Source organism: Bubalus bubalis, chromosome 15, assembly GCF_019923935.1.
Source record: "Bubalus bubalis isolate 160015118507 breed Murrah chromosome 15, NDDB_SH_1, whole genome shotgun sequence".
Taxonomy (NCBI): Eukaryota; Metazoa; Chordata; class Mammalia; order Artiodactyla; family Bovidae; genus Bubalus; species Bubalus bubalis.
This window is the reverse complement of record NC_059171.1, coordinates 16054808-16070076: the sequence shown is the minus strand read 5'-3', so window position 1 is coordinate 16070076 and position 15269 is coordinate 16054808. Positions and strand designations below refer to the sequence as shown.

General features: G+C 51.3%; 1 protein-coding gene across 4 annotated transcripts in view; it reads right to left on the bottom strand.

The window, feature by feature from the left end:
- The window catches only part of MATN2 (matrilin 2), a 170742-nt gene that overhangs the window by 25065 nt on the left and 130408 nt on the right, over positions 1-15269 (bottom strand). For all 4 annotated transcript variants that reach the window (XM_025265070.3, XM_025265072.3, XM_045162775.1 and 1 more), the window contains 4 exons: positions 14989-15111; positions 7919-8041; positions 4771-4893; positions 4424-4546 (listed from right to left, as the gene is read on the bottom strand). In XM_025265070.3, the coding sequence (XP_025120855.3) occupies positions 4424-4546; positions 4771-4893; positions 7919-8041; positions 14989-15111 (492 nt within the window). The remainder of the gene's footprint in view (positions 1-4423; positions 4547-4770; positions 4894-7918; positions 8042-14988; positions 15112-15269) is intronic.

The following is a 15269-nucleotide window of genomic DNA, read 5'->3' as shown; positions in this document are numbered from 1 at the left end:
TTTAGAGGTCACCCTGGGTAAGAGATTCTGAAGTCAGGGGACCCCAGTCTTAGCCCTGACTCTGTCGTCAACCCCCAGGGTCAGCTTGGGGGGCATCAGTTTTCTCCCCAGGCCACAAAAGAAAGAAAAGATCTCTAAGTTTCCTTCTGTTCCTTTCAATCTCTAATGTGAATACACGAGGGTAAAGGGTAAAGTGGTCTTTTCTCTCCAGTCTCTGTGATGGACTGAACTGTGTTCTCCTCAAATTCTGAGTTGAAGCCCAAACCCTCAATGTGCTGGTATTTGGAGGTGGGGCCTTTGGGAGGTGATTAGGGTTAGATGAGGTTATGAGCGTGGGACCCCCATGATGGGATTAGTGCCCTTCTAAAAAGAGACTACAAGAGAGTGTATTCTCTACGTGTGTGTCTGTGTATCTGTGTGTGATGGGAGGACACAGCAAGAAGGCAGACATCTGCAAGCTCAGAGGAGGGTTCTTACCAGAGCTGACCATACTGGCGCCTTAATCTTGGATGTCCAGCCTCCAGAACTGCAAGACAATTACATTTCTGCTGCTAAGGCACCAAGCATGCAGTATTTTTTGATGACTGCCTGAATACAATAACACACTGCTCTTGTCTTGCTCAGGGTTGCTTCGTCCTGCAAAGTCAGTCTGGGAGGCATCAGGTAGGAAAAAGCCTTTGCCCACCCACCTCTGGTGGCCAGTGTAGGAGTATCCCCAGCTGAAATTCCCAGTGCTCTATGCTTGTCACTCAGATCCGTATCAGCACCAGCCATGTGCTAGAGGAAGGTAGTGCCTGGGCTCCTGAGCCTGACTCCTCCCAGGTAGTCTCCACAAGAAGGGCAGGCCAGGCCTACCAGGAGTGGGTGTTCAGGCAGCAAAGCAGGACGCTACCTCAGCCCTCTCCTAGTGTGGGGCCGTCTAACAGTGGGAAGTAAGATTTCAACAAGAGTACCTTCAGGTTTATGGCATTTTACAAGTTCCCCAAGCACTTCGGCGAACGTCTTTCCCTGTGCCACAAAGTGACCCTGAGAAAGAGGCAGAAATGATCATTCCCAGTTTACAGGTGAACAGTTAGACGCAGGCAAGAGACCTGAGAAATGTGGGTTTGGTCCCTGGGTCAGGAAGATCCCCTGGAGGAGGACATGGCAATCCACTCCAGTATTCTTGCCTGGAAAATCCCATGGACAGAGGAGCCTGGCGGGCTATGATCCAGAGGGTCACAGAGTCAGACACGACTTTAGCAACTTAGCATGCATGTAGTCAGATCCAGAGAGGTCAGTTCCCTCCCAAGATTTAAACCCAATCTTTGGGCTCTTAGTTCAGTGTTCTTTCTACTCTGCCATGCTGATTCTAGATCTGTGCACAGATGGCCACAGGGAAGGGTCCTGATGGGGTCTCACTGCAGTGGGTGGAGCAGAGCTGCTCCCAGCAAGTCAGGAGGGCAGGAAGTTCCCCATGGAGGTGATGCTGGCCCTGGGCTGGGTTTCTGCCAGCAGAGGTAGGATATGGAGGTTGTCCTAAGTGGAGACAGGCTGGGCTGGAGGTTCAGGCCCTGCTCAGAGAAGAGGGGAGCTGCCTCCTTTGAAGAAGCAGAGGGAACAGGGAAGAAGACCTGGGTGGGGCTCAGGAGGTGGAGGAAGGTGTTCTCTGCCACCTGCCAAGTCAAGGTCCACTGAAGCGTCTGGAACAGAAGATGGACCCTGTGCCAGGTGCCACAGGATGAAAACACAGGTGGTCTCTGCCCGTTCACTCAACATGTGTTGAACTTTATGGAGCATTTCCTGTGGGCAAGGTCTGGAACTCAGTCTCTGAGTAAGACCAGGTCTCTAACCTCCAGAAGCTCGCAGGCCTGTGGGCTGTGTGCTCCACGCACATCTAGACTAGAGAGTCTTTCCTGATGCTGAGATGTGCTTGCACTAAGTTTATTTCAGAAATTTCCAGGAGGTAGAGACGGGAGGAGTCCTCTCAGCTGCAGCTTGCAGAACAGATCCCCTGATTTCCCTCCCCACCTCAACCCCCTTAAGGGTTGTGGAACAACCCTCCAAGGGGTGATCGCAGCTTGGAGGTCAGGGGACCAAGAGGAAGGGAGGGTGGGCGTCACTCCAGAGGCCAGAGAGCCCAAGGTGCCTGCAGGGGTGTGAGAATAAGTGTCCATTCCTTCCAGGGCCCTGGGAAACTGTGCCTGCTCTTTGTGCTTCAGAGAACCTTCCAGAAAGTGAGCAGAGTGTTCTTCAGGCCACCTGCTATCAAGGCGGTAAGTGGAGGCTGCCTTTATGAAGGGCCAAAGACACCCTCATCTGCTGAGCAGGCCTGGCTGAACTCCAGCGGGCTCCCCACCCACAGCCCAGCATGATTTGCAAAAAAGATGCAGTCAGGATGTCAGGCTCTTTGTGATCTGGGACGGAGCTGGGAAACACATGTTCCCAACCCCAGTTTACTATGGCCACACTGAAAACACAGCGCATTACTGCAGAACAGGGCAGCTAGACAGAATCAACCCGGGGCAGACACAGGCTTCAAATAGGGGACAAGCTCAACAGATATGTGTCAGATGGCAGGTAAAATGCATCTCTTACAAATACCACCATTGCCTGTGTGTGTGCTCAGTCATGTCCGACTCTGCAACCCCATGGACTACAGCCATCCAGGCTCCTCTGTCCATGGGATTTCCCAGGCAAGAGTGTTAGAGTGGGTTACCATTTCCTTTACCAACTGAGCTATCAGGGGGCCCTGACTTCCCTGGTGGCTCTGATGGTAAAGTGTCTGCCTACAGTGCAGGAGACCTGGGTTTGATCCCTGGGCTGGGAAGATCCCCTGGAGAAGGAAATGGCAACCCACTTCAGTACTCTTGCCTATAAAATCCCATGGATGGAGGAGCCTGGTAGGCTACGGTCCATGGGGTTGCAAAGAGTTGAACACAACTGAGTGACTTCACTTTCTTTCACCATTTCCTACTCCAACCATTGCCTGAGGATAGGATAATTCTAACTCATCTGATCATCTCATGTAGATGCAGCATATATAATAAACAAATACATATCAAAATTCACTTCTAATGGCATTGTTGCACGTTTACTCAAATGGATATCACTGTATCATCAGTTACAAGCCCTATAAATGAGAAAATGGACATTTGAAAGTGTCAGTGGCCATAACAGATGTGGCTGGAAGGAGGGAGTGGGACACGCAATTGTAAGGAGGAGGGGTAGCATTTGTTTGGAAGGGTCATGAAAATTTCTCAGACGTCCTGAGATTATCTTATAGTCAGTTCTTGGTTATCACAGCAATGGGGAGGTCCAAAGAAATGCATGGATAATCTAAGGTGATGAGAATTAAAATAAATCCGTTAAAAAGCAGCCTTCTGGCTTTGGCATGCAGTCAAATGTACATGCAATTGGACACACCCACTCTCTTTCTGCACCCTGATGTCCAGCCCCTCCCTGTGCTGGCCAGGACAGCTGGGCAGGCAGCCACAAGCAAGCCATAAAACTCAAGACTCCATCCCAAATGGGGGAAACCTTTTCTCACAGCCGGCGGAGTTAGAGAGGCACACCCAGCTATGCAATCAGGGCACCTGCCCAAGTGAACAGATGACATAAAAAGTGACATAAAAAGGTGGACATGTTAGGTTGTGACCACAGTTGTATCAGTGGTCAGGGAACCTGGTCCTATAACTGGAAAGACTAGCAGGACCCGCAAGGTACATGGCAATCCTGTTCCTCCACTTCTGACCCCTTCTCTTGAAATGACTATTTTTAAGTCTTTATCTTGGTCCACTTGGAAACAAGACTGCAGGGCAGAAAACATAGCCTCCCTGAGTGAAGAGGAGGACATCTGGGAGCTTTTTTTTTTTAAAGTAATGGAGACAGGAATTGGGCCCAGCTGCCGGGAAATATGTCCCCAGGAAACCTCACTGCCAACCTCGCCCCCCCCCCCCCCCGCCCCCGCCATCTGCCGCCAAATTATCCGGATTGGGGGAGAGGACGGGGTTCTCAGGAGCCTCCCCTTCTAGCAGAACTGACTTTGGAGTCACAAGAGTCCAGAGTCTGAACCCACCCCGTAACAGCTGGTCACTTTAGGCTTTTCACTTAGTCTGAAGGTGAGGATTCTGCTGAGGTTGCGGCCCAGAGAAAGCACGCGCTCAGCGTGCAGCGCAGCCGGAAGTCCGCAGTCAGGAAGGCATCTACTTCACTATAACTCATGCCCGCTCCGAAATGACCAAGGGCCAGGCCGGAAGAGGCAGAAGCCGTCTAGGGGCAGGAAAGCGGCAGCCGCCAGGGCTGACATCGCTGGGAGGGGGGCTTTCGCACACGTTCAGCCACGAACCCGGGGGCGCAGACCCACCCGTGGTCACTGTCCTCGGCGCACCCCACCCACGATCGCCCGTGCCGCGCCCCCGTCGTCCGACGTCATAACACTCACTGGCACAGGTCTTGCCGTCACTGCGGAGCACGTGTCCCTCAGGACACTCGCAGACGAAGGATCTGTCCGTGTTGACGCAGGAGTACTCGCAACCGTGGTGGCTCAGCAAGCAGTAATCCACTCCTGCAAAACCCCACAGCCAGGGAATCAGATCACGGACCTGCGCGCCCCGCTATCCCTCCTCCTCCTGCCCCGGGAAGGCGCGCGGTCCCCAGGGGACAGCCCCACCATATCCCCCGGAGCAACAAGCAGAGGACAGAGGGGTGCCCACCATCCCCTACGGCCCTCACGTTCTCCACGCGGGTGGCAAAGCTCTTCCCTGTAAGAGAAGCATGAAGGGCACTCACGCGAGCAGGTCTTGAGGTCGTCGTTGATGAGGAAGCCTTCCGAACACTGGCACACGAACGAGTCCTCCGTATTGAGACACAGCTGCTCACAGCCGTGGTCCTGCTCGGCGCAGTGATCCACCCCTGCAGGCGACCACACAGGGAAAGCCCCTGAAGTAAGCCAGGAGGGCATCAGAGAACAAAACCACCTCCCCCGGGAGCCGCTGCCGGGCAGTTTCACTCCGTTGATGCCCAAAAGAGAGAGGTGTATGGTTTCCTTCCACCCTGTGCCACTGGCCTGGTTTGTTTTATTTCCTATTTCTGTGAGGAGTAAGGTGCATGTGACTCCGGTCAAAGTGGTAACGACAGTAGCCCTCTGCACCTGAGCCAGGTCTGGGCATCACCTGCAATCCCCGGGGGCACCGGTGCGAGAAGGTGCCCTCCCCGTGGCACAGAGAGGAGAACCAGGCTCGGGAAGATGGAGCCGCGGACCCCGCCAGTTCCCTGCGGCTGACAGCCGTGTCTCAGGATTGGGGAGGGCTCCACGCCACACTATTTGGGCTCAAATCCCACCTCCCCCTACCGGCTTCCCAGCTGTGAGATGCTTGCTGGGCGGTCATTTGGCCTCTCTGCCAGCATCTCATGACTTGAGAAATGGGGTTGAGGCTTGCTTTTTTCTAGGAACATGGTGGGAGGAGTTGATTCACCTAAAACCCTCAGAACAGTGGCTGACATACATAATCACTTTGTGAATGCCTGTCATTACTAAGTATATGGCTGGGGAAGAAAGAATTGTATAGTTCCTTTGTATCTCAAGGAGAAAAAGTGCTGTTATCCTCCATAACCGGGACATCCAGATTCAGAAAACAAACCAACGCTGAGGCCTTGCGTGTGTGGCCAGTCCTGGCACCCGAGCCCTGCACAGCTGGCCCAGCTAGGATAACAGACACACAGCTGTGGTGAACTGGTTCCCACCAGACAGCCCTGCAGGCTGCCTCCCAGATTTCCTTGATGGAGAAAACGCACACCCGGAGACTGGAGAGACACTGAAGGCCTTGTGCAGGGCCATGGGGTGGGCCTCTCTGACTCCCACAGGACCTGGGACTGTGCCTTCTGGAACATTCCACCCGTGGCTGTACCTACTGCAAACATTCGCAAGATCTCAAGAGCCAGAGACTTCTATTCACATCTCAGTTCACCATTTACCTGTCACGTGATCCTGGGAAACAGAACTTAATCCCCTTGCGCTTGTTTCCCCGTCTTTAAATGGGGGTAAGAATGTTGATGCCTCACTGGGATCTGGTGCAGATAAAGTGAGTGAGTACTTGGGAAGCGATCCCGGCCACGCCTGCACGGAGCAAGCCCCTCATAAGGGCTTCCTATTGTGATGGTCTGTGGGCTCCCTGAGCCCCCATGGAGAATAGGATTACCAGGCTGTCTCTGGGGACTCCTAGGAAGAAATAGCTTGGTTTATACTTTCTTGAAGCTGACTGGATGGTCCTTCTTACTAGATTCCAGAAAGAAAAGATGGCTCAATCTCTTCTGCTCCAAGGCGTGTGGGGAGGGAGAGGCAGGTCACGGGCCCTGGGGCTCTACGTGGGCTTGTCCAGGCCATGCCAGCCTGCCCTGGGATGCCTATCAGAGCTGTCAGCTGGCAGGCCCCACGCTCCTGGAAGAGAAGGCACACAGACTGTACACAGATCCATCTTCACCAGGGCGTCCCCTCGTTGAGCGGAAGGACCCTTGTTCACCACTGGCTTCTCACAAGGACTCAGAGACTTCCAGAGGCAAGTGCAGAGCAGTGCCAACTCTCTGGTTCAAAAATGCTTTGACTTCCGAGATTGATGCTTCGAAAGCCCGATCGAGGACTCTGTTTCCTCTGAAGACGGAAAGGAGCACGAGGTTTCCCGAGGACTGCTCTGCACCTAATACTTCATCTGTGAAACTTCCCCTCCAGGCAGTGGAAGGTCCAAATATTGAACAGCTGTACTGTTCTCACTCACAATCTATCTCTGTCCCCAAAGCTGGAGCAGATGTGCAGCTCGCTGGGTGGAAAGCCACACAAAGGGCCCCTTCTGTGCCAGCCGTGTCACCAAGCCCCTCACTGGCACCCCCCTGGGTCAGGGCGTCCCCCGCCGTGTCACACGCCCCACCCCCGCTGGCTTGGACCAGTGGAGACTGTGCCTCGTAAAAAAGACATGGAACCATCTAGCTGGCACATCCCGCAAGTTTCCACGTTGACGTCACCGGACCGAGTTATGTTGTGCCTCTTACACAAGAAAATGAAGACAATGCTTCATAAAAAGTCCCATGTTTCTCAGCTCGCCCTCAGATGAGGTCTGCAGTGGCCCAAGGGCCTTCTGAGGTCTGTCTCTTTTCTGGTTCCTGTCCCAGGCTCTGTGGCAACAAAGAGCTCTTATTTTTAATTGTATGTTTTCCTTGTGTCAAGCACTGTGCTAAGAGGTTGAAATAGTCCTCATGATTCCCCTTAACAACTCCAGGAAATTAATGCTGTTATCATCTTCCCTTTTTTTAAACGGATGGGAAAGTCAAAGCTTGGAGAACTTTAATACCTTACCTGGGGTCACATGTCTAGTATGAGGCAGAGTTTGGATGAAATCAGGCTGGTCTGACTTAATCAAGGCTCTCAAGAGCAAATGATAATATTAGCTAATATTTGTGCATGTGTTAGTTGCTCAGTCATGTCCAACTCTTTGCGACCCCATGGACTGTAGCCCGCCAGTCTCCTCTGTCCATGGAACTCTCCAGGCAAGAATACTAGAGTGGGTAGTCATTCCCTTCTCCAGGGGATCTTCCTGACCCAGGGATCGAACCCAGGACTCCTGCATTGCAGGTAGATTCCTTACCATCTGAGCCACCAGGGAGGCCTAGCTAATATTTACTGGGCTTTTATTATGTGTCTAGCAGGATTTTTCTAAGTGTTTTCTACGTGCTGATTCTTTCACTCTTCACAATCCAGTCTCTGAGGTAGGCAGCATGAGTAGTCCCATTTTACAGATGATGAAACTGAGGCCAGGAAAGTTAAGGCTGCTGGACCATCAGGCTCATAGGAAACCCAGGAGCTTCAGAAGTGACTGGCTGCTAGTGAGCCCCAGGGCCTATGCGTGAACCTGGCCCTCCCATGAGCCCCTGACCCGGGTACACTCACGGCTGCAGGTCTTGCCGTTGGGGTCCAGAGTGTAGCCCCGGCGGCAGCGGCAGTAGTAGCCCTCCTCCGTGTTGATGCATTCGTGCTCACAGCCCGGCTTGTTCAGCGCGCAGTAGTTGATCCCTTAAGGGAGAAAGGGCAAACACTCCTTCAGGCTTGGGGCTTCTCCCAGGGCTGAGGTTGGCCCCTCCCAGTAAATATTCAGTAAGGAAGGTGCTCCACGGGACACAGACAGCAGCTCCTGTTCTGCACGAGCTTGTTTGGGAGAACCTGGCACCTGGGGGTATGTCCCTCTGCGCTCGCCAGCAGGGGTCTCTTCCTCAATAGATGGCCAAAACGCTGGTGAAATGGGTTGAGCGCCACAGTTCCCAGCCCATCTCCTCCCAAGAATGATGGAAACGCTGGGAAAATTCAGTCTCTTCTTCCAGTTAACTTGATTACTAGGGCTCAAAGCATGTATGGAGCTGCTGCCGGCAGTGACATCTGACAACGGCATGGGACGGCACAAGGCAGAATTAACAGCAGCTGATCTTGCAAGATACCCAGGGATTTAGGAGAGGCAGGAAAAGGCAGTTACATTAAGAAGGGTCCAAAGCTCCACCGGGCTCTGGGTGAGAGCGTGACACCATCCGTAATCAAGAAACGGGAGAAGATGCATCTCTGATGCTGGCCCAGGTTGTTACAGCTCTGCCCTATTCACCCCCATCCAAGCTGCATTTCTGCCAGCAGACATCGGCAGCATCACCACCAGCAGTCAATTAGCAGTTTCATTTTCTGGTAGAAAATGCTAAAACCACATGCTGGGTCACCCCTACCCTCACCCCCACCCCCACGTACAGAGAAAGTAATGGAAGAGACGAAGAACTATAAAGAGAAATAAAATGAGCTTGTGGAGGGCCTCTGTGAGACTGGTCACCAGCCTCAGGGGCTGAACTGGAGCCATTTAGCTGCATTGTTCTTTTTCCTGGGGATGTGGCAGACACTGTTGGTTGCCTTGCCAATAAGCATTACCCTGTCTTCCTGAAACCAGAACCCTGACCCCGCAAGGCATGAGTCATGAGTGGTATAAGCCAGCCTGGCAAGCCTGTTCTCCTTTGCCAGGAATTGGTCTAGAGGTGGGAAGATGCCTAGTTCTTGCCAATGAGACAGTAGAATTTATTGCAGCCCCTAGGAAAGATGTCTCTTCCTGAGAAGACAGAGATGTATGAAAAGAAATGAAATGAAACCCATACTCAGAGGACCTCAGACCATCCCGTAAAGGGTCCGTGATGTGCCCTCCCACATGACTGGTGGATGGAACTTTCCATGCGCAGAGAAGAAGTGGCTGCAGACTTGAGCAGACGGAGAGAACTCCCATGACCTGCAGGGGCTGGCCTGAGAGAAGAGATGCCGCCACGAGCCACAGGCCCTGGGCATGCTCTCTGTACTTCACCCCTTCTGCACGAGGAGAGGCAGACTATTGTTAGCTGTATGCAGTTATCAGTTCATCAACAGCCTCACCTGTGTGAGACAGACGTGAATGTCAGAAAACAAGGAATGAGATGAAGGAAAATAGACCTAGCAATAAAACACCGGCCACAGACAAAGAGACAAAGAGCCAAGTAAAGAGACACAGAACACAAAGGGCCCCACAGACTGGGCCACATAGTGCAGGACCTGCAGGAATCTCTCCATCACACCGTCAGAGAAAAGTAAAATTATCTTCAGTAAGTGCTGTTCTAAAAAGCCAGCATTCGGCCACTATGGAAAACAGTATAGAGGTTCCTCAAAAAAAATTAAACCTAGAATTACACGTGATACAGAAATTCCACTTCTGGGTTTACACCCAAGAGAACAGAAAGCAGGGCCTTGAAAATTATGTTCACAGCATCTTTATTCACAATGACCCAAAGGTGGAAGCAACCCAAGTGTCTGCTGAATGGATCAGCAAAATGTGGCAAATACAGAATGTGGAATATTATTCAGCCTCAAAAAGGAAGGAAATTCTGATGTGGAATGAGCCTTATGGTAAGTGAAATGAGCCAGTCATAGAAGGACAAATCTTGTAAGATTCCACTTATATGAGGTACCTAGAGTAGGTAGTGGAGAAGGTGATGGCACCCCACTCCAGTACTCTTGCCTAGAAAATCCCATGGGCAGAGGAGCCTGGTGGGCTGCAGTCCCTGGGGTCGCTAAGAGTCGGACACGACTGAGCGACTTCACTTTCACTTTTCACTTTCATGCATTGGAGAAGGAAATGGCAACCCACTCCAGTGTTCTTGCCTGGAGAATCCCAGGGACGGTGGAGCCTGGTGGGCTGCCGTCTCTGGGGTCACACAGAGTCGGACACGACTGAAGCGACTTAGCAGCAGCAGCAGCAGCAGAGTAGGTAGTCATAGAGATGGAAAATAGAATGGTGGTTGCCGGGACTGGGGAAGAGAGGAATAGCGAGTTACTGTTTAATCAGTGCAGAGTTTCGGTTTGGGGAGATAAAGTTCTGGAGCTGGATGGTGAGGATAGTTGTGTAACAACAAAAATGTACTTAATGCCACTGAAGTGAAGTGATGTGAAGTGAAAGTCTTTCAGTCGTGTCTGACTCTTTGCAACCCCATGGACTATACAGTCCATGGCATTCTCCAGGCCAGAATACTGGAGTGGGTAGCTGTTCCCTTCTCCAGGGGATCTTTCCAACCCAGGGTTCCAACCCAGGTCTCCCGCATTGCAGGTGGATTCTTTACCAGCTGAGCCACCAGGGAAGCCCAAAAATACTGGAGTGGGTAGCCTATCCCTTCTCCAGAGGATCTTCCCGACCCAGGAATCGAACTGGGGTCTCCTGCATTGCAGGCGGATTCTTTACCAACTGAGCTATTGGGGAAGCCCAAACTGTGCACTTAAAAATGGTTACAGTGGTAAATTTTGTTCTGTGGGCAGTCACTTCAGTCGTGTCCAACTCTTTGTGACCCTGTGGATTGTAGCCCGCCCGCCTCCTCTGTCCATGGGATTCTCCAGGCAAGAATACTGGAGTTGAGTTCCCATGCCCTCCTCCAGGGGATCTTCCCAACCTAGGGATCAAACCCACATCTCTTGCATTGCAGCCACATTCTTTATCACTGAGTCACCCAGGAAGCCCCTTATGCTGTATATTTTACCGCAACTTTTAAAGGGCTAACACTAAGAAAGATTTACATACTCTAATTAAACTCAAAAACATGAAGATTTTGGGGGCTTCCCTGGTGAATCAATGGCAAAGAGTCCATCCCCCTGCCAAGGCAGGGGACATGGGTTCGCTCCTTGGTCCACAAGGATCCCACGTGCCATGGAGCAACTAAGCCCGTGGGCCACAACTACTGAGCCTGTGCTCTAGAGCCTGGGAGCCGCAACTACTGAACCCACCATGTGCCACAGCCACCGAAGCCCACAAGCTCTAGAGCCCATGCTCTGCCACAAGAGAAGCCCCCGCAATGGGAAGCTCGAGCACCACGACTAGAGAGTAGCCCCGGCTGGCCACAACCAGAGAAAGCCCCCCAACCCCTGCAGCAAAAAGAGACACAGCACAGTCAAAAACAAATAAATAAATCATTTAAAAACATGACTATTCTTTCAAAGGTTAGCACTCAGCTATCTGGCAAACAGCAGTTCCAAAATGCCTCTTCTCTGATGGCTCCTTGCCACAGAGGTTGGCCTGTAGAGCTCTGTCTTCTTTACGTGCTTGAATCACAGTTCGTCACACGTATGTAAGTTACTTATTCCTTCACTGAGTATTCACTGGGTACCCACCATGCCCCCCACATCTGGTCCAGTCTGCTCATTAACTGTGATGAGCCATACGTGGGCCCAGCTTGGGTGTGGGTTTATCTGGCAAAGCCCAGAGTGTCCAGTAACCCTGCGAGATGAGACGGCTGGGCTGTCAGCAACTAAACGGCACTAAGTAAAAGGCTCCTCAAAAAGGAGCTGGAGACCTCACTGAAAAGGTAAGACATAAAAACATGAGAGATCAGAGATAGGTCACTGCAGACTGTCATGCCAACTGAGTGGCACAGAGCGTAAGTTTTAGAAAGATGGGACAGGCTACAAAATGTTAAAGCAGAAAGTCATGTTCCTTTGGTTTAGGAAATGGAGGTTCGGAGAAGCAAAGCAGTCTGTCCAAGGTCACATGGCCAGGGTGGGTGACTTGCCCCCCTTACTCAGTTCAACCTGTGCACTCTGTACCCTGCTGTTTAGAGTGTGATGCCTTCAGTAGGGGCAGGGGGCCAGCCTCGGGGCCAGTGTGAGCAATCCTGGAGTCCCACCCACCTCTGACTCCACCCTGGGGTCCCCACCTAGACAGTCAGTCCTGGGCTCTGTGTTCTGCATCCTTGCCTCAATAATTTATGCTTTAAGTCGATGACAGTACTTTCCAGAAAAAGAAATTATGCCTGGATGAGGAGAAAGAACAAATCCAGGCCAAGAGTGTTTTCTTCAGTAGGATTGTGCCTTGAATCCTGCACCCCCCACCTCCAGTTTAATTGGATGACATCAAATTCCATTGAAAAATAGATTTCTTATTAGATTTGCAAACAGCCCACACCCATCAACCGCCCATTAAATGTAAATGGCTGTACTCTGAGCTCGAGATCTTTAACACTCTAAGGATCCTCAGGCTCCTAACAACCAAGCCCAGATTTTAAACCCCATTTCTCTGCTTCCTGATCCCACGGAATGCTCCAGAGAAGCACCGAGTGCTCACTTTCCGTTAGCAGCTGTCTGCCATAATTGCCGGCATGCACACATCAGGGCAGGGGTGGCTCTCAGAGGGATCTCGGCAGTGGAGGGCTGGGTTTGCAGCAAAGACAATGGAAAAAGTAACGACGAGGCAGGATGTTGGGAGAAGGGCTGATGAGGACATTGGGTTTTAAGAAACAAATTCCATTTTTCTTGGATGAAAAACTAGGGCACCTGGCTAAAGAGGAAATGGAGCTATCTCTGAATATATATGCATGAGTGTTAAGGACTCTGGGCTGGAGACAGGCCTGACTCTGTGCTGGAGACAGGCCTGTCTCCAGGCTAATTTGTGGTGATCACACTGCTTCCAAATGGTCACTTCCTCTCCACTTATCCTTCTGTTCTTGGCCTCCCTCCTCCCTTGATAACGAAGCAAGCACTGCCTTGGACCCTTCTCTTATTCCAAGTGCCTCTCCAGGCAGGATGTGGAGGGTGGGGCAGAGGGCAAGGGAATCTCAGATGACTGTAAGTGATCCGGAGCTTCAAGCCAGTTCCCCTCCACCGATGGCCACGTGCCCAGCTCACTTCCTCCTCCCTTCCCTAGCAACACACAGTGAAGCCTGAAACTCCAGTGACTGAGTTGGAGCAGATCGAATTTTCCCCCATGGAAGAGGTCTAGGTCCACAACTGAGTCCCACTGGTGAGTGATTTTTCCCTGGGGGTAGCCAGCCACTGACACACTCGCCCCGAGAAAAAGGTGTACATAGCACAGACAGGAGTGGCCGGGCTGGCCTCTCCCACGGCTGCAGGCATGTGTGGTCTGATGGAAAATAGTCTATCTAATTGTTTTCACATTCTGAACCTCCCAGTTAAAATTCCCATCTGATGCCTGAACGTCGCCAGAGTTTGCATCCAGGCAAGGTGGAGGGAATTCTCTTTTGTAAGAGAGGCTCAGCGGCAAATTATGGGCTCTGCCACCTTTAACCACCCTACAAGGTCTCACACGTAGTAGAGTGAGCACGTGAGTCCACACGTGCTGTGGGCAGGCTGTGGCTTGTGGATTCAGTTCAGTAGCCCACGGTGCTTTTCAAAAAACGATGTGTGGTCAGCCTTTTGAAAATCCAGTCCTGTGCTGCAGAACACTGCTGCGCCCACCACTAGGAAGAAGTGGATGAGGGATATGTCCCTCAGTGGGAGTTCCAGAGAGTTCTGTGAGTCAACAGTCGGGAGAATGGGGACAGTTCAGTGTGTGTATGTGTGGGGACAGTTCAGTGTGCGTATCTGTGGCCTAACTTTGGGAACGCTTTTTTTTTTTTTGGGGGGGAACGCTTTTTGAAAAAAATCACAACTTGTGTGCCTTACAAAAGCCACCTTTCTAACAAGATTAATTCAGATGATAGTTGCTATTTCTCCAGGATGATAAATCTAGAGATCCATGTACTCTCTCATTCATTCACTGAATATTGTGTCACACTAGCGTGTGCTGAATACTTGAGGTGTTGAGGATTCACGAGTGAGAAAAAGAGAAGAATCACTGTCCTTGTAGACCTTCCATTCCAGGGGGTCTCTCAGGGACAGGTCACTTAAAGAGATCCCGCTGGAGGTTCATGCTTTAGAACCCCCATCAAGCCCTCTGAGGTGCCAGAGGACACCATCTGAGCCACTCAGCACATCCTTAATATCACCCTGCTGACACCAGGCACCTCTCCAATGCTGCAAGGATGCCCCAGAGTCTCCAATTTTGTTCTTCCTTTATATCAAGGAAAGATGCAATGTCCCCCTTCTTAGAGACCCTCAAGGGTCTCATCTTGAGACTTCCCTTGTGGTCCAGCGGCTAAGACTCTGAGCTCCCAATGCAGGGAGCCTGGGTTCCATCCCGGGTAAGGGTACTAGATGCCACATGCCACAGCTAAAGATCCCGCATGCTGCAACAAAGATCAAAAATCCGGTGTCCTGCAACTAAGACCCGGCACACTCAAATAAATAAAAGTAAACGTTAAATTTTAAAAGTGTCTCATCGGGTAGGACCGGAAGAAACCAGCTCCTTTTCCCTTCAACTCTGGACCCAGCCTTTTCTTTCTCTAAGTCCCAAATACATGTTGTGAGGGTAAGGAGGTGGGGGCATGTGTCCTCATTTCAGATAGGCGAGAGCTTCCGTTGGTGCCTCGACTTCACTAAAGGAAATCAGTGGGCAAACCCAGTCTATGCACTGGCTAAAAATCACCCCCATCACAGGATCAGGAGAGACAAAAGGTAAAATAAGGGGCAGAATGATGTCAGCGAGCACAAATGCTGAGAACAAGTGCACCTGCTGGAGATCTGCAAGAAAAACGAAAGCCAACGGGGCCATCTGTGGAACAAGCCCTTCTTCCACATGCGGTGCAACTTACTTCTGCAGGTCTTCTGATCAGGATTCAGGGTAAAGCCTTTCAGGCAGCGGCAGGCATAGGAATCATCTGTGTTAACACACTCATGCTGGCATCCATGGTTAGGTGAGGCACAGTAGTCTATCTCTGCAAAGAAAGAAAAATCATAATGATGAACCAAACTGGAAATCTAGCATAGGAAAACCAAAGGACTCACAATCTTAACTTTCCCTAAACAGATATATTCCTATGACCTCAAACACTCAAAACACTCAGGCCATCGAGGGATCTCTCAATGAAGCTAT